This window comes from Hemicordylus capensis, chromosome 6, assembly GCF_027244095.1.
Source record: "Hemicordylus capensis ecotype Gifberg chromosome 6, rHemCap1.1.pri, whole genome shotgun sequence".
Lineage (NCBI taxonomy): Eukaryota > Metazoa > Chordata > Lepidosauria > Squamata > Cordylidae > Hemicordylus > Hemicordylus capensis.
The window spans coordinates 23,274,802-23,292,769 of NC_069662.1; the positions used below are offsets into that span (position 1 = coordinate 23,274,802).

Below are 17,968 nucleotides of genomic sequence, written 5' to 3' on the forward strand. Positions count from 1 at the left end.
TCCTTTTTCTACAGCAGCGATTAATGCGGCATCTTCATTCTGTCTGTGCTTCATTCAGTGAAGCAGCATCTTCAGGGAGGAGAACTGGTCTTGTGGCGGCGAGCATGAATGGTCCACTTTGCTAAGCAGGTGTGTCCTGGTTTGCATTTGGATGGGTGTCTACATGTGAGCACTGTCTGCGGCAGTAGCAGCTGGTGGGCACTGGAGCAGGGGAGAACCTGGTCACCGAGGCAGGAGCCTCACCCCACTTTCCTCCATGCCAGTGGGCCTGGGTATTTTACACAAGCCTGCCAGCATGGAGGAAAACAGTGGGAGGAAGCAGAAAATCAGGGGCAAAAATAGAAAACAGAAGCTAGAGCAAAAGGCAGGGAGAAAGGGAGAAAGCAGAAAAGAAAGGGTAACAGGAAGACACCAAAGGCAGCAAGAGGAACAGAAGGGAGAAAGCAGGGATTGCATCCACCAACCCAACAATAGGCAGGGGCCGGTTCAACGGCGGGGGTGGTAGCTTTAAGGGCGGGGGGAGGATACACTTACCTCCACCCCGGACGTGTTTCCCCTGCTGGCGCACGTCTCGCTAAGAGCCCGTTGGGGCGGCAGCATACCTCTCTGCTGCCCCACTCTGATGTTATCCAGAGGTAACTGGAAGTAGCAACTGCGACTGCGCGTGTCACTCCCAATGGGCGCGTGTGTGAGTATGACGCGCGTGCAAGCGACGCACGCACTCGCAGCTGCTACTTCTGGTTACTGTCATGAGTAACCAGATCATGTCATGAGAGCCAGCGTGGTGTAGTGGTTAGAGTGCTGGACTAGGACCGGGGAGACGCGAGTTCAAATCCCCCTTCAGCCATGAGACTTGCTGGGTGACTCTGGGCCAGTCACTTCTCCCTCAGCCTAACCTACTTCACAGGGTTGTTGTGAAAGAGAAACTCAAGTATGTAGTACACCGCTCTGGGCTCCTTGGAGGAAGAGCGGGATATAAATTTAATAAAATAATAATAATAAAAATAATAATAATAATAATAATAATAATAAAAATGTCAGAATGGGGCAGCAGGGAGGTACGCTGCTGCCCTGATGGGCTTTTAGTGAGACGTGTGCCAGCAGGGGAAACACAGCGGTGTGTGGGGGGGGGAAATAAGTACATCCTCCCCTGCCCTTAGAGCCACACACACACACACACACACACACACACACACACACCCCGCCGTAGAACCCTTGTGCTGGGCAACGTTTGAACTGGTTCGGAGGCCCGTAAAAGAGCCTCCAAACCTGTTTGTGCACATCCCTACCCAACAAGCTAGTAAAAGATCAGACTTACCAGGGAATCCTCCAGAGCAGGAAGCTTTCTCCAGCCCCTCCTCTCCTGCCTGCAGCTTCCTCTTTTGGTCTTGCTGGTTGGAACAGCTGCTACTCAAGCTGCTCTAGCCAATCTGATTCCTAGGGGGCTCCTCCTGGCACTGCCCCCAGAAAGAAGGGAAACTGAAGTGCATTTTTTAACCATTATTTTAGTTCTTCCTGAGGGCAGTGGAGGAAGCTCCCTGCTCTGAAGGTTTCCCTGGCTGCTGGTATGTCTGATCTCTTACTAACTTGTTTTTTTTGGGGGGTGGGGGTGGGGGTGGGCTCCTGGCCTTACTGATCAGCCACCACTGGTCTGCTGTAAGATATTCCCCTTAGGGGATGGGCCAGTAACTCAGTGGCAGAGCATCTGCCTTGCATGCAGAAGGTCCCAAATTCAATCCCTGGTAGCATCTTCAGGTAGGGCTGGGAGAGACTCCTGCCTGAAACCCTGGAGAGCTGTTGCTAATCAGAGCAGACAATACTGAACTACATGGACCAATGATGCCCCGTATCATTACTCAGTGGGCTGTTAGGGCTTCAGTTTGATTTATAACTACATCCCATAGGTACAATGTGAATAATTCAGGTTTACTCAATTTTGGCCCCACCCCCCAACTGTTTTTGGACTACAACTCCCATCATTCCCAGCCACAGTGGGGTAAAGTTGTGCCATCGAGTCAGTGTCGACTCCTGGCAACCACAGAGCCATGTGGTTTTCTTTGGTAGAGTACAGGAGGGTTTTACCATTGCCATCTCCCGTGCAGTATGAGATGATGCCTTTCAGCATCTTCCTGTATTGCTGTTGCCCAATATAGGTGTCTCCCATAGTCTGGGAAACATACCAGCGGGGATTTGAACCAGCAACCTCTTGCTCCCTAGGCAAGTTACTTCCCCACTGCACCATTAGGTGGCTACAGTGGCGAATAGCCAGGGACAATGGGAGGGCCGATGTTGAGCAGCCCAAGGATAATCAATACAAAAAGAACCACAGTAAAACAGTGTAATATCCCATCATGTTAAGATTATCCATGGTGTGGAGGAAAGTGTAGAGAGAGAAATATTTATCCCTCTCTCGTAACACTGGAACTACCCCCCACTCTCAGTGAAATTAATTGGCAGATCTAGAAAATTCAAATGCCAGCACTTCTTCCCATATCACATAATTAATGTATGGAATTGGCTACCACAAACGGTCACTAGCTTAGACGGCTTTAAAAGGAGATTAGACAAATTAGTGGAGGTTTATCACTCCCTATTGATCGTCATGGCTAAATTGAACCTCCATGTCCAGAGGCAGTATAACACTGCTTACCAATTGGGGGGGGGGACAGCAAAGGAGGGCTATTGTCTTCCAGAAATATCTGGTTGGGTCCCGGAGTATGATCTAAGGGCACATGATACAGCCAACGTGCTGAAGCAGGTCTTGGTGTGGTCAGTGCCTGGATGGGAGACCTATGCAAGTCACCTTTGGGGATGGGGCCAAACCTCAGTGGCAGAGCACCTGCTTTGCATGCACAACGTCCCAAGTTCAATCCCTGGCAGCATCTCCAGGTAGGATTGGAAAAGACTCCTGTGTGTAACCTTGGAGAGCCACTGCCAGTCAGTGTAGAGTATAAATAAATAAATAGTCCAGGGCTGTGTTGTAGTTCAGCTACATCTGGAGTCCCACCGGTTGAGAATAGACAAGACTGAGCTAGATGGACCGACTCAGTACAAGGCAGCTTCCTATGTCCCTACTAAGGGAAGCACTTTTTGGTCTGATCCAGCAGGGGTCTTATGTTCTTAAATTCTTATGCAATGGCAACAGGCACTTAAAGAGTGGGATGCTAGAAGGCATAAAGAGGTTCAGAAAACCCAGAATTACCCAATAAGGCCAGAGCTGGTTTCCAGTTCCTTAGTTCCCTATTTCAATTCCCAACCTGGGGTTTCCATATGTTAGGAACATAGGAATGTGCCATATACTGAGTCAGACCACTGGTCCATCTAGTTCAGTATTGTCTGCACAAACTGGCAGCGGCTTCTTCAAGGTTGCAGCCAGGAGCCTCTCTAAGCCCTATCTTGGAAATGCCAGGGAGGGAACGTGGAACCTAAATGCTCTCCCCAGAGCAGCCCCATCCCCTAAGGGGAATTTCTTACAGTGCTCACATGTAGTTACCCATTCAAACGCAATGGGGGGTGAACCCTGCTTAGCAAAGGGGACAATTCATGCTTGCTGCCACAAGACCAGCTCCCCTCCTCCTTGTTGGAATACAACTCCCATCATTTCCAGTCACAATGGCTGAGGAGGGTGCGAGTTGTAACCCAACACCACGTGGGGACCCAAGGTTTGGAATCCCTGCCCTGTTTTCTAAAATGTAAGTGACTGGAACATCAGCTGCATCCCCCTTCTCCATAAACCTCACCACTCCAAATCTGCTTTCTGCCGAGTAATTTAGGTCAATATTGTGTCTACACTGAACTGGGCAGCAGCTTTCCAGAGTATCAGCTGGGTCTTTTGCAGTCTTTCCTGGAGATGCCACGGATTGATGCTGGGACCTTACAAAGCATGGGCTCTACCACTGAAACACACTCAGTCACTTGCAGTTGGTGTCCTAATGCTTTCTAGGCTGTAGCCTGAATGGAAGCCACAAGCCTTGATGTTGGGTTTTGCTAGACTTTCTTGGCAGTATATAAAACTGATTTTAATTGTATTCTTATCTGTCATATTTATTACAGAAGGATGGTTTGGAGTACATGCTCCCCAGCTGGTTAGTGCTTGCATAAGCGACAGCCAGGGAACCCCATGCATTCTGTTTTAAAAGTGCTTTTCCTTAAAAGGCTTGTGATTTTCTGGAAACAGAATAGAGTTTGTGATTGTCTGGAAGCTGCACCCACTGACCTAAAAACCTCACTTTGACTTCTTTCCCCTCTTCTGCTTTCTGCTGCATCTAGCAGAGTCCCCCAGCTGCCTAATCTCTCCCCATCAAGCCACCTCCCTGACTTCTGGCATTACATAAGAGCCAAATGACCAAAGGAAGTGAAGAAAGACCGAGCTTTCCAATTCACTGGGGCTTTAGGTCAGCTGGGATGGAAACAGAGGTGGGGGGCACTGGATGGGCAGGCGGGGTCCGGTCCGGGCCAACCGCATCAGCAATCCCAGTATTTTTAGGGGTCCCGTCCTAGTGAATAAGCAGCATGCGCTGAGCCTCCCGCTTACTCGGCAAAATTGCTCCTCCCTCCGCGATCTCATCCAATTCTCAGTAAAATATTTCTTTCCGTCAGTAACAGAATTCCCATGCAAAACAACTTAAGAACTAAATATAAAGAGCAGCAGCTGGCCTCTGAGCATGGCCGAAGGCACCTCTTCATTCTGCACTGAGACTTTTCCAAGTTACAGGGCGGAGCTTCTAAGGCTTCAGCCCCAGCAAGTTTTTTGTTCTCAAACTCACCAAAGGCGCGCCAGGGAGCAGTGAAAAACAAACACCGTTCCGTGGCGGAGCCTGCCTGACCCACTGACCCCGCCCCCGCGTCTGACGTGAAGCTAGCCACGCCCCCGCATCTAACGCCAGATGCGGGGCGTGTTCGCGGGGAAGTACTTCGGACTCACACAGTCTGTCAGTCGGGTCGGGATTCTGGACTCAGTCGGGTGTTTGCGGCGCCAGCCCTTTAACTCTCGAAGGGGCCATGTGGCGCCTTCGGGAGTTAGACTTCTGCTGGGTTCGCAGCTCAGGCAGCCAGGAGCAGCTCTTCCCTGCTTTAAAGGCAGGGAAGACCCGCTGCTGGCCGCGCAGCGAACACAGTGGCCCTTTAACTCCCGAACGCGGCCGCTGCGCCCGCTCGGGAGCTAAACCAGTACCCCTGCGTCTGACGCAGGGGGCGTGTCGGGGCCGGGAATCACGGCCCCTGATTGGGCGCGGCCCAACCCGGTCGCCCAATAGTAGCTCCGCCCCATTTCAGCGCTTATCCTCCCCTCTCGGCCGCCTCCGCTCACTTCGGCTCTCTTCGGAGTAACTCGCGAATTCGCGGGGTGTCCTGCGGCGCGCTAAAGTGAACAGCTCCCTGCCTTCGACACCGCTCGGACATTTCCGATCGTATTCTACAGTCGCCATTTTTTCCGGCCATTCTCGTGTTTACTCGGCTATTTCCGGTTCCGTTCGGGCGATTCCGGCTCCGCTCGGGCCTCGGGGAAGCTGCCGCAGCAGCAACAGCAGCCACCGCGGAATGGAAGGTACACGCGCGAACGCCCCCCTCCCCTCTCTCTGGCGGGCAAGGAAGGAGGGCAGGACGAGGCGAAGCCACGCCTCCTCTCTGGGCTCCTGGCCGGGGTTCCTTGGAGCGGGTCTGCGGTTGTCGCGCAACTGGGGAGGTCATAGGTCATGGATAGGGTTAGGGGCAGGGGTTTTCAAACTTGAGTCCCCAAAGGTGGTTGGACTACAACTCCCATCATCCTCAGCCATAAGCCGGTGTGGTAGTTGGGGATGATGCAAGTTGTAGGCCAACAACATTTGAGGACCCAAGTTTGAGAACTCCTGATTGATCCAGGCTGTGGCTTCATGTGTATGTGAAGGATGGAGGTCTAGGGTTAAGACTCTAACGTCAGAGTTTGCAGTTGGAATGGAGAGTGGGGAGGAACGACTTTGAGGTCCTGGGTTCAGATTCAGGTTCAGTTCTAATTTCCCATTTCCCCTCCTTCCTAAGAACCTCAGAGCGTGCAGGAGGTGGGTGCTCCCCCTGGCCCAGACCCTGCTAGAGATGCTGACCCCAAAGAGATCATCCAAAGCCTGCAGACCCAGTTGGCAGCTGCCTTGGCTGAAGCAGAGACTGTCCGGGCTGTGGCTGCTGTGAGCGAAAGCACCAAACATGAGGCTGTGGAGTCCATCCGGCGTAGGTGCCAGGAGGAAGTGGCTTCCCTGCAGGCCATCTTGAAAGGTGGGGGAACTGAGTGTTGATATGAGTGGAAGGGGTGGGCTCACCTGGACCCTTGAAACCTCCCTTCCTTAGACTGGCAGTAGGACTCAGGAGTCCGAGCTCTCCTGCTTGTATGTTTTTTATCTGCAGACACCATTTCCAACTATGAGATGCGTCTCTCTGCTCGGGAACGAGACGGCCGGGAGACTGCATGGAGCCGTCTGCTGCCAAGGCCCAGCCCTGTGGACTCTTTGGAGAAACAGATGGAAAAGGTGGGTGATGGGTAACCGGGATGCTTTGGGTTCAGTGTGGGAGACACTGGGCTTAGGTAGGGCCAGAACTTCTGTCTCCTCTCTTCCCACAGGCTCAGGAGGACACTCAGCGGCTCCGGGCCATTGTGCTGCCCATGGAGCAGGAAATTGCTGAACTGAAGGGGAAGTTGGCCCATGCGGAGGGGCTGGTTCAGAAGCTGCAGGGTGAGCAGGTAAGATGGGGAAGCAGAGCACCGAGGAACAGGAAGCAACAGGAAGGGATGGGCAGCTTCATGCAGCTGAGACAGGGCAGGAATGCAGTTGGGAAGCAGCCGAGGAAGGAGGGGGAAGGGCAGCATTTTTAAAATGTGCCTGAAGGTGGAGGCTGTTCAGAATAAATTGACACAGAGCTTCTGTGTATGTGACACTAGAAATCTGTGGCTCAAAATTCGCACCTGGATGTTGCAGGGTTTCCCTAAAACAGACCAGCTCAACTCCACCCTCAGCTGTTTTTGGACTACAACTCTCATAATCCCCAGCCATAGTGGCCCATAGCCAGGTATTATGGGAGTTGTAGGCCAACATTTGCAGGCTGGCCAAAGTTGAGCAGGCCTGCTCTAAAACCAGGGGTTTAAAACCTTTTTTTCACCCCTTCTGTTTCAAAGCTTCAGCTCAGGCACCCCATATAAGCAGCCTTGTGAGCTCCCCGCCGCTGCTGCTGAAGTAAATCTTGCCAAAGCTAGTGGGGAATAAAATACAAGCTTAAGTGATTCTGCCCTGGAATTGGGCAAAACAACCAAATCTGTAACTCAACCCTGTGGCTTCCTTCCTCCTTGTGTCCCCTGGGCCCCCCTGGCCAGGGCTTCACACAATATACTCCTGACTTGCTCCTGCCTGTCCCTCCTCCTCCTCCTCTCCACATGACTGGCTGGCTATTCCTCCCTCAGCCTGACTGACATGCTTGGCAGCAAGGGTAATGCTGATGTCATCCAGCATTTCCCTCACTGACAAGTCTGTTGGTTGGGGTGGGCTGAGCCTGAGTACCTAGCCAGCCAGTCACCCGGAGAGAAGGAGGGAGGGGTGCTGCCTGAGATTGCTCCCCCTCTCCTCCTGGAAAGGGAAGCGATGGTGTAGCATGCAGGTGAGTCAGGAATGATTCTGTGTACCCCACCCCCCCAACTAGGCTTCAGAGTACTCCTAGGGAAGCAAGTATCCCTTGTTGAAAACCCCTACTCTAAACCAATAGAAGACTGGCATGCAAATTAGCTAGTAAGATAGAACCGAATGAATGGGCCAGTGATGTCTGAGTGATGGCAGGGCAAGCTCAGCTGGTGAAATCATATGAGATGAGTCATGAATGGAAACCAGATTGTGAGCTGCTGCTAACTAGAAGTTCTCTGTTCTGCTTTAGCCCCCAAATTTACATGGCTGGCAATAGTGAGTAGCTGTAGGATGTGGCAGTCTGCCTCGGAGGACCTGTGAATCATTGCCCCCTTTTCCCCCCTTCAGCGCTCCTTGTGTAGTTCGCCTGAATCCCTGCTCACTGACCCTGAGGCTGCACCTGCTGATGAACCTGGAGAGGATCATGTTACTTCAGGGGAAGGAGGAGTGGCTGAGAAATTTGCCCGTGGCCTTGACAGTGTCTCTATTGCCTCTTTTTCCTCCTTGGCACCAAGTCCTGGGCCTCCCGTCCGGCGTAGACGGCCCCCGAGCCCTGAGACTGCATCCATTGCCTCCTCCACCGGGACCCTCGTTCCTGAGACCATTTACCTACCACCCGCTGGGTACCAGCTGGTGCCTGACTCAGAGTGGGCACAACTCCATAGCCAGGTGTGTGGTGGGGAGGCCAAGTGTAATGAATAATGTGGGAGCTGGAGGAAGCACACAGCTCTCAGGGTGCATGTGGCTGTTCTCCCTTCCTGTCCAAGAAGGGGCGGTGGCATTTCCCAACTCTAGCTGGTGACCAATAAGAGGGTAACTGAAACCTCTAGGCCTTGCTTGGGAACATTTCTGGGGTGTCTGGCATTGGCTGTTTTTGGAATCACAGTGCTGGATTAGATGTGGTCTGATTCAGCAGGGCAGTTCTTCGGGGTTGCAGATTTTATTTTATTATTAGATTTTATACCCATCCCTCTTCCAAAGGGCTCAAGATGGCATAGGAAGTTGCCTTATACCAAGTCAGACCATGGGTATCGGAGAGAAGAGCTGGTCTCGTGGTAGCAAGCATGAATTATCCCCTTAGCTAAGCAGGGTCCACCCTGGTTGCATGTGAATGGGAGACTACATGTGTGAACACTGTAAGATAGTCCCCTCAGGGGATGGAGATGCTCTGGGAAGAGCATCTGCCTACTTGCATGCAGAAGGTTCCAAGTTCCCTCCCTGGCATCTCCAAGATAGGGCTGAGAGAGAGAGTCCTGCCTGCAACCTTGGAGAAGCTGCTGCCAGTAAGGATGTGCACGGAACCACGGCGGGGCAGTTCAAAGGCTGCAGGGGTCTCCCTTTAAGAGCGGGGGGAGGGTGCACTTACCCCTCCCGCCACTTCCCCCCGACCGGCGTCAGTTTTTAAAAAAGCCCATCGGGGCAGCAGTCTACCTCCCTGCTGCCCCGTTGCCCTCGTCTTCCGGATATGACCAGAAGTTGCCGATGTGACGTGTCAGCAACTTCCGGTCATATCCGGAAGACAAGGGCAACGGGGCGGCAGGGAGGTACGCTGTTGCCCCGATGGGCTTTTTAAAAAACTGACGCCAATCGGGGGAAAGCGGCGGGAGGGGTAAGTGCACCCTTCCCCCGCTCTTAAAGGGAGACCCCTGCAGCCTTCGAGCCGGCGGAACTGCTGGTTCCATGTACATCCCTAGCTGCCAGTCTGTGAAGACAATACTGAACTAGATGGACCAGTGATCTGACTTGGTATATGGCAGCTTCCTATGCTCCTTTGACGGGTGTTGGAGGATAGCAAGTCAAGACAGAAAGGTCAGGAGGTGCTGGGTCACTTCTGTGAGGCTTGGGCAGAACAAAAAAGTAGTGTTTTATAGCTGTGGTAGTGCTCAAAGGCAGTGGGAATTGTCTGAACGGAATTTATTATCAGTGATGACAAAAACACATAGGAACATCGGAATCTGCCTTATTCTGAGTCAGCCCATTGGTCCATCTAGCTCAGTGTTGTCTGCACTGACTGGCAGCAGCTTCTTCAAGGTTTCAGGCCAGAATCTGTCCCAGCCTTACCTGGGGATGTTTTACCTGGAGATTCTGGGGCCTTCTGCATGCAGAGCAAATGCTCTAATCCTGAGCTACAGGCCCATTCTCAGTGGTAGGGGATAGTAGAAAGCCACAGTGTCACGTGCATTAATAAGAACATAAGGACAGCCCTGTTGGGTCAGGTCAAAGGCCTATCTAGCCCAGCATCCTGTTTCACACTGTGGCCCACCAGCCCCTGCCTGAGGAAAGAGGACAATTAAGACTGCAGTCCTTGCTTGTTTTCTTGAAATGTTCTGCAAAAATCAGCAGAACGTCCTTCTAAGTAAATACGATGGTGGGGTAAATGTTATTGATTGATTAGAAATCTTTCAGAGAGGGAATGCTTTTCCTGATGTTGGGCTATGACTGGGGGCACTTGGGATTTTCAAGGATTTCTCTCAGCTCTCCTGCCCTTGGGTCCAGACTCCATTTCCCCCCCAGCTCCTCTCCCTCTGCTAGAAGCAATAGCTAGAAACTTCTACTAGAAGTTTCACCAGGTTTTATTAGCTTTGCCATCACTCTCATATTGGCAGAGGGATCTTCTGTCACGTTGAGTTGGAGGAGACTGCAAGGCGGATGCTGGAGAATGGAAAATCTGTGATCACCAGAGGCCTTTCCCCCTTCACCTGGTCCCCGCTTCTTTCTCCCAGGTGCAGCAGCAGCGTGAGGCACTGGAAGAGGCAGCCCGGGTAAAGGGCAGCCTGGAGGAGGCACTGAGACGCAGCAATGATGAATGTAGCAAGCAGGTGTGTTTGCAGGATGCAGCCCAAATTTCAACCTGTGTTTCCACAATACCAGCTTCACTTTCTGTGACTGACTTGTTCTCTCTTTCTCCCTCTCTCTCTCTTTCTGAGCAGGTCCAAGTTCTTCTGGCTCAGATCCAGACCTCGGAGCGTCTTCTCCAGGGTCTCCAAACCACCATGAACGAAACCCAGCGTCAGACCCGAGAGCAGATGGTGAGTGTGGGTCGTGTTAGTAGTTGGCTACAGCCTAGCAGCAGGGAGCAAGAGTGAGCCTTAGGCAAGGTTGGCACGTTTTTGAAGCGAGCTGCAAGCTCCATCTGAAGCAGCCCATGTGGGGTGCTCAGGACCACGGATTAGGAAGGAGAGCCCGGAGACTGAGTGTTGCCTTAAATATTACCGTCCCCTTTGGAGACTGCTAAGAAACACATCCCTCTGTCAACTGTAGTGTGCTATGCTCCTTTGATAAGAAGCCTCTTACCTCGTGCATCAATCTAAACCAGTGTTCCTTGCCATTGCAGCTGGGGCTGCTGGGAGCTGCAGTCAACAGCATCTCAGAATCTCTGTTCCAGGGAACACTGGTCCAAATAAGTGCAGATTCTTCTCGGTTCCAGCACTATGTGTTAGGGATGTGCAGGGAGGCTCGAAGGCGCCAGGGGTGCTGCTTTAAGAGCAGGGGGAGGGTGCGCATACCCCTCCCGCTGCTTTCCCCCCTGCTGGCGTCCGTTTTTTACAAAGACCATTGGGGCAGCAGTGTACCTCCCTGCCACCTCGTTGCTCGGATATGACTGGAAGTCTCCAACATGCTGTGCGCTGGAGACTTCTGGTTATATCCAGGCAACGGGGTGGCAGGGAGGTACACTGCTGCCCTGATGGGCTTCTAAAAAAATGGACATCGGCGGGGGAAAGTGGCAGGAGGGGTAAGTGCACCCTCCCCGCTCTTAAAGCTAGACACACACACCCATCGAACCGGCAGTTCTTCGAACCGGTTTAGAGGCCCATAAAAGGCCTCGGAACTGGTTCCATGCACATCCCTACTATGTGTTACTGCTTTTTGCTGGTCTGGGGTGTGGGGAAGACCCATAGGCTGTGCTGTGAAAGCATGAAGTCTCTTCTGGCTGCTGGCAGTTAGTGATACAGTCTGGGCTCTTCTCTCTGTCTAGACCAGGGCTGCACAACTTTGGCCCTCCGGAAGATGTTGGACTACAGCTCCCATCATCCCTGATGTTGGCCACTGTGCCAACATTTGCTGCCGCTGGATGTGGTGATGGTCACCCATCTAGGTGGTTTTAAAAGGGGATTAGACAAATTCATGGAGGACAGGGCTATCAATGGCTACTAGCCTTGGTTAGTAGCTTGGTTAGCTGTCTGCTTCCGTCAAGATCAGAGGTGGCATTCCCCTGAGCACCAAGGGAACAGGCAGTTGCCTTCTCCTCCCCACCCCCCGCTTATGAGCTTCCTGAGTGCACCTGGTTGGCTGCTGCATGAAGCAGGGTGCTGGACTGGATGGGCTTTGCTCTGCAGGATCAGGCCTTTTCTTATAATGACATAAGAAAAGGCCTGATCCTGCAGAGCAATCTGGAGAGCCCCAGAATGGGCACCCCTGGTCATCAGGGAGCAGAAGGAGCTGCAGCTAGACTTGGGGGTGATGGAGAGTAAAGATGCCAACTGACAGAGGCAGGCCTTCTGTTGCTTTGCACAGCCTTCTGGGCCCTGGTGGTTGGTGATATTCCACTAGGGTTCCGTGTAACAGGGATTCTGAGATGTTGTTGACTACAACTTCCAGCAACCTCATCTGCAGTGTCCTTTGCCTGGTGATTATGGGAGTGGCCGTCAACAACTCAAGCTTCCCATTCTAAACACGATGCTCATCACTTTGGCAAAGTGCTTCCTTTCAGAAGCCTCTATGCGCAGCATTTGAACTGGCCCTTAGAAATCTCTGTTCAGAGGCACAAGCTGAAGTTCTTGGCTTGCCTTCCAGGCTGATCTGGCCGCATCTCACAAGCGCCTGAGTTACGAAGTGCAGCGTCTCAATGCTGAGAATGAGGGGCTGCGTGGGGTTGGAACTCAAGGCCCCAGCCCAGCTGAGGAGGAGGACAAGAGCTTGCCTGGCACAGTCCAGGTAATTCTGAGCTGCCTCTTTCTTGGTGTGTGGATGGGGATGGCAGGGTGATATAGATGGGGCTGCTTTCTGACTTCCTGCCTCCCCAGGAGTTGCAGACCTTGGTGCGCCAGCTGAGACAGGAAGCAGCCTCGCAGCTGCGGGCTGCAGAACACCAGGCTGAGCGTCTGCGAATTGAGATTGTATCACTGCGAGAGCAGCTGGACCAAGAGGAAGTATCTCGGTCAGAACTGCAGGGGGCGCTGGAGAGAGAACAAGAGGAAAGAGGTGGGCAGGAGAAAGGCCGCCCATAGACTCAGGGATCATGTGAGGGTCACATCAGAGGGATGGGAATGGATTCCTGGAACTGATATGTCTGGTTTCAATATGCCTGAGCTTAGGAATTTTAAATATTTTTCTAGCTACTCATTTTCTCTCTTTCTTTTGCCACCTCCTTTTCTGCTTCCTTCACTTCTGCTACTTCTGGCTGGAAGAGCTCTTGCAAGGTAAGTTGTTCTTGCGTGGAGTGCCTTCGTATATTTATTTATTTAGGACATTTATATACTGCCCCATACAAAAAGGTCCCTGGGCGGCTCACAATATAAAACCATTAAAACATTAACATAATTAAAACAATTTAAAATACAATAAAAACCCTAAAACCAAAGCTTTAAAACTATAAACTTAAAGCCTGATTAAACAGATATGCTTTTAGGTCATCTATTATATTAATTCTCCTGGGTGTGCCTTGGAATGTGCGTCCCAGCGCCCAGCTGATTGGCTGGGCGGCGGACAGGCCTGATTGGCTGAGGCGCACCCAGAAGGACTGGTTGCAGTGGCAGGCCTGGCCGCAGAGGCCAGAGGCAGCAGCGGGCCCAGCCGTGGAGGCAAGGCCCAGGAAGTGGTGGGGGGGAGAAAGTGGGGGGGGGGGCAGAAGTGGCGGTGGGGAGGAGAGGCAGCAGGGCCTGGAAGTGGAGACTGGGGCAGAAGGTGGTGCGGTGGGGAGAGGTAACCGCCAGCCCCAAAGAGCGCATAGATGCTCTGTGCGGGGTCGGCTAGTTCTTAAAAATATCCAGAGAAGCGGAAACTCTAATTTCATTAGGAAGTGTGTTCCAGAGTCCCAGGGCAACTCTAGAAAAGGCCCGGTTTTGAGTTGCCACCAACTGAGCCGGTGGCAACAACAACCAGACCTCCCCTAATTATCTTAACAGGCGGTGGGGTTGTTGAAGAAGAAGGCATTATCTTAAATACTTTGGATGCAAGCCATTTAGTACGAGCTAAACGAGCTTCAATAGGAGTCCCACCGCCCATTGAGGTCATCTGAGGAGGTCCGTCCCCAGTTACCGCCAACCCGTTTGGTGGCTGCACAGAGACGGGTCTTCTCAGTCGCTGCCCCGAGATTGTGGAATGCGCTCCCTGCTGAGATACAATCTTCCCCATCTCTGGCAATTAAAAAAAACAAAACACCTGAAAACCCATCTTTTCGCCCAAGCTCTCTCAGCTTCCTAAAAATTTTTTGGGGTTTTAATCTCTGGTTTATTTTTAAATAGTTAAATTGTTTTAAGTTTGTTGTATGTTTTTAACTGGTTTTATGCTATTGTAAACCGCCTAGAGATGAAAGTTTGGGGTGGTGTACAAATTTGATAAATAAATACAATACAATACAATAAATAAATTTAGGGCTTTATAGGTAATAACCAGTACTCTTTATTTCACCCGGAAACTTATTGGCAGCCAGTGAAGTTCTTTTAAAATGGGTGTAATGTGATCTCAGAAAGAACCTGGCTGCTGCATTCTGTACTAACTGCAGTTTCCAAACTATGTACAAAGACAGTCTTACATAGAGCACATTGCAGTAGTCAAGCTTGGATTTTACCAGTTTCACCGTTTTATAGTCATTTTTCTCCAGAAATGGAGGTAGCTGGCGAATCAGCCAAAGCTGAAAGAAAGCACTCCTGGCCACTGCCTCAACCTGAAAAATCAAGGAGAGGTTTGAGTCCAGAAGTACTCCCAGACTCCGTACCTGCTCTTTCCGGGGGAGTGCAACCCCGTCCAGAACAGGCAGATCTAAACCCTAAGTCTCGACCTCCAACAATGAGTACTTCCATCTAGCTTGGATTCAGCCTGAGTTTGTTCTTCCCTCATCTCACCCATTACCATCTGCAGGCAGGCATTTAGGAAAGTAAGGCCATTTCCTGATGATTTCACCAAATCCCCTGATGATTTCTTCCAGCGGTTTCATGTAGATGTTAAAAAGCATTGGAAACAGTATGGAGCCTTGTGGGACTCCATACTGGAGCTCTTGTTTTGAAGAGCAACAGTCTCCAAGCAACACCATCTGGAACCTACCCAAGAGGTAGGAATGGAACCACTGCAAAGCCTTGCCTCCCACTCCCAACCCCTTCAGGCACCCCAGAAGGATACCGTGGTTGATGGTATTAAAAGCCGCCAAGAGATCCAAAAGGATCAACTGAGTCACACTCCCCCGTCCATTCCTAATTGGAGATTATCCAACAGGCCAACCCAGGCCGTCTCAACCCCATAGCCTGCCCGAAAGCCAGTTTGAAATGGGTCCAGATAATTTCCATAGTGGGAGGCTCATCTTTGACATCATGGACTGAACCTCATCTCCTTTCTAACCCACAGCCTCCCTGAACAGCATCCAAAGTGAGATGGAGAGATTGCAGCAAGGGCAGGAAGAGGTGAACAGAATCCAAGTATGTCTGAGTCTTTCCCCCCGCTTTTCTTTCTCAGATACATATTGAGAACCAGTTCACTTCCCCAAACGAGGTGTTATGGCTTTAAATTCTCCCACTTGATGTTATTAATGTCACAATATGCAACATTAATGTGTCACTTCATGTTCTTAATGCCCCCTAATTCAAGACCAAGTCTACTCTTCATGTGACCTGCCAAACTTCTCACGCGATCCACTGGTCATGTATAGGGGCTGAATACTGTTAGAAGTGAAAATTCTAAAGCATTGCTCTTAGCACCGCAGTAATTTCTTCTGGCCACTAAATGCATGATGAGTCATGTTAATAGGTTTATCTTGGTCAGTTAGCGTCAGAACTGTCTGTTGTTGTTGAAGGCTAGTGCCTGTTTGTTTATGTTGTTCTATGTTTGTCTTGGTATGTGATGTTTTAATTTCTTAATAAATCTTTATTTGTTTTTTGAACTCAGCCCTCTGTCTCCAGATCATCTCTTGGGTTAAAGTTCTTCACCACTGGAGCATACTCTGCTGAGAGGATTTTAATGTTTCTCCTCACACCCCTCAACAAATACTACTTTAGGTTTTGGTTTTGCTGCTTGCCTGGGACTGCAAAAAGTCAAGTACCTATGTCTGGGCTATTGTGGCCTACCAGGTGCTTGCCTTTTTGCAGTCCCAGGCAGTGTTCCCTCTAACAGAGATTCCCAGATGTTGTTGACTACAACTCCCAGAATCCCCAGCCAAAGGCCTCTGCAGCTGGGAATGCTGGGAGTTGTAGTTAACAATATCTGGGGATCTCTGTTAGAGGGAACACTGGTCTCAGGCAAGCAGCAGAACCCAAACCAAAAATTGTATTGAGCCCCTATATATGGCTAGTGGGTTATGTGAGCTGTTGGATGGGTTGAATCTGGTCTTGAATTAGGGGAGCTCATGATATTAAGAATGCAAAGTGGGAGGATTCCATTACTGATATATTTTGCATGTTTCTGACACTATATGTAATATTTAAGAGATTTGTAAAAATAGGAGACATTCTCTAGGAGAGCTGATCTTGTGGTAGCAAGCATGAATTGTCCCCTTTGCTAAGCAGGGTCAACCCTGGTTTACATTTGAATGGGAGACTACATGTATGAGCACTGTAAGATATTCCCCTCAGGGGACAGGGCCACTCTGGGAAGAGCATCTTCATGCTTGCATGCAGAAGGTTCCAAGTTCCCTCCCTGGCATCTCCAAGATAGGGCTGAGCAAGCCTGCCTGCCTGCAACTTTGGAATAGCCACTGCCAGTCTGTGTAGACCAATACTGAGCTAAATGGACCAATGGTCTGACTTGGTATGAGGCACCTTCCTATGTTCTCTTGCCAGTGGGTATATATAGTATTAATCTGAAAATGTGCTTATGGCTACAGTCACTGTAAATGTGGTAACTTGCCTGATTCCATTACGCTTGGAGTTGCCCCGAGTTCTGTGTTTGGAAGGGATCAGAGATACAGATGGAACCAATTGCAGCTTGCTTTGAGCAGCTGAGGCACTGAAGCAGTGTGCAGCTAGAAATGTCAAATCACAGAACTGCTCTCCTTCCCCACTCAGCCTTTTCCATATATGACATATCACCATATTCAAAGAGAAGCAAGTTTTGGGACATAAATAACTGAGAAAAGCATGAAAACAGCCGTCTGATGCAGTTTGATACAGTCTGATACAATATTGTCTGCATTGTATCAAAAGTACCAATATTATAAACTTTGCACTGAAAACAATATAATGCAAACTGTTGCTGATAGGAGCTGTATCGAATCTGATAAATCATTGTTTTGATTTGATGCACAACCCAACTGCATAGCTTTTTAAATTCTGCTTCATGAGGGTTCAGTCCAAAATAAGGTCCTAAATATCTCCCTGAACTGGGACACATCCCATTAGTTCCACAGTAAACATGAGTTAGAAAATCCTATTTGATATTAGGAACAGGCAAATTCTCATATTTGTCACAGTGGGCACCCATGACACTGAGGTGTGGGGCTTGTAACTCCTGGTAGCAGTTCAAAGAATGGGGAGCTTTGGGATGGGCTGCACTTGGACATCTTGCTGTGGCTGAGGATAACATCTGCAACATATGAGAGCCTGTTTTGGTGATGTGGTGCACGAATGGGCTTTGAGAGTCTCTTACATTTCTGAGAGTCGCTTACATACATCTTTTGTTCCTCTTCTCCTTCCAATACTACAGATGCAGTCTGATGTTCCCCCTCTTGGAGAAGCCTGTAGCCTTCAGGATGGGACAGAGCCTTAGACTGAAGATGGGGATCTGTGACCTGCCCTTCCTCCCCTCCCCAGCACCACGGGGACCTCAGGGAAACTGTGGCCTTCCAGGCACCAAAGGAGTCGTCTCTATCTTCCAGAGCCTTTCCAGATCCCTCTTTACAGGGTTAGGAGAGCGAGAACTCTAGAGGTAGGATGGCTGGAATCTCCCATCCAGCACCCCCCACCCAACAACCTGACTACTGACACGAGCCTCCAGACCACAATAAAGAAGATTTTTGTACCTGCCCTTTTCTGTGCCTCTCCTTTTCTCTGGTGGGTGACAGTGAAGAAGGCAATGGCAACTGTGTTTAGGACTTCATTTCTTTGCGAAGAAATCCGTAGGCTTGGCTGTTTACTTTCTATGCACCTTCTTGGATCATAGAATCCTACCTTAAATGCAGGCTAGAA

General features: G+C 50.5%; 1 protein-coding gene across 5 annotated transcripts; it reads left to right on the forward strand.

The window, feature by feature from the left end:
- The first annotated feature begins 11 nt into the window (after positions 1–11).
- On the forward strand, positions 12–17,806 carry RABEP2 (rabaptin, RAB GTPase binding effector protein 2). Of its 5 annotated transcripts, none has more exons than XM_053264819.1 (12): positions 12–129; positions 6,016–6,246; positions 6,376–6,497; positions 6,590–6,709; positions 7,986–8,306; positions 10,361–10,456; positions 10,568–10,666; positions 12,432–12,572; positions 12,662–12,839; positions 13,046–13,057; positions 15,198–15,268; positions 17,487–17,806. In XM_053264819.1, the coding sequence occupies exons 3-12, from the start codon at positions 6,396–6,398 to the stop codon at positions 17,547–17,549; spliced, it is 1,203 nt and encodes a 400-aa protein (XP_053120794.1). In that variant the 5' UTR covers positions 12–129; positions 6,016–6,246; positions 6,376–6,395; the 3' UTR covers positions 17,550–17,806. The 5 variants fall into 5 exon arrangements, 4 of the variants coding, with proteins under 4 accessions (XP_053120794.1, XP_053120792.1, XP_053120793.1 ...); XR_008310296.1 differs by lacking the exons at positions 12–129; positions 13,046–13,057 and adding exons at positions 4,953–5,545; positions 14,785–14,907 and having other exon boundaries at positions 17,487–17,553; XM_053264817.1 differs by lacking the exon at positions 12–129 and adding an exon at positions 4,954–5,545.
- Positions 17,807–17,968: the final 162 nt, after the last annotated feature.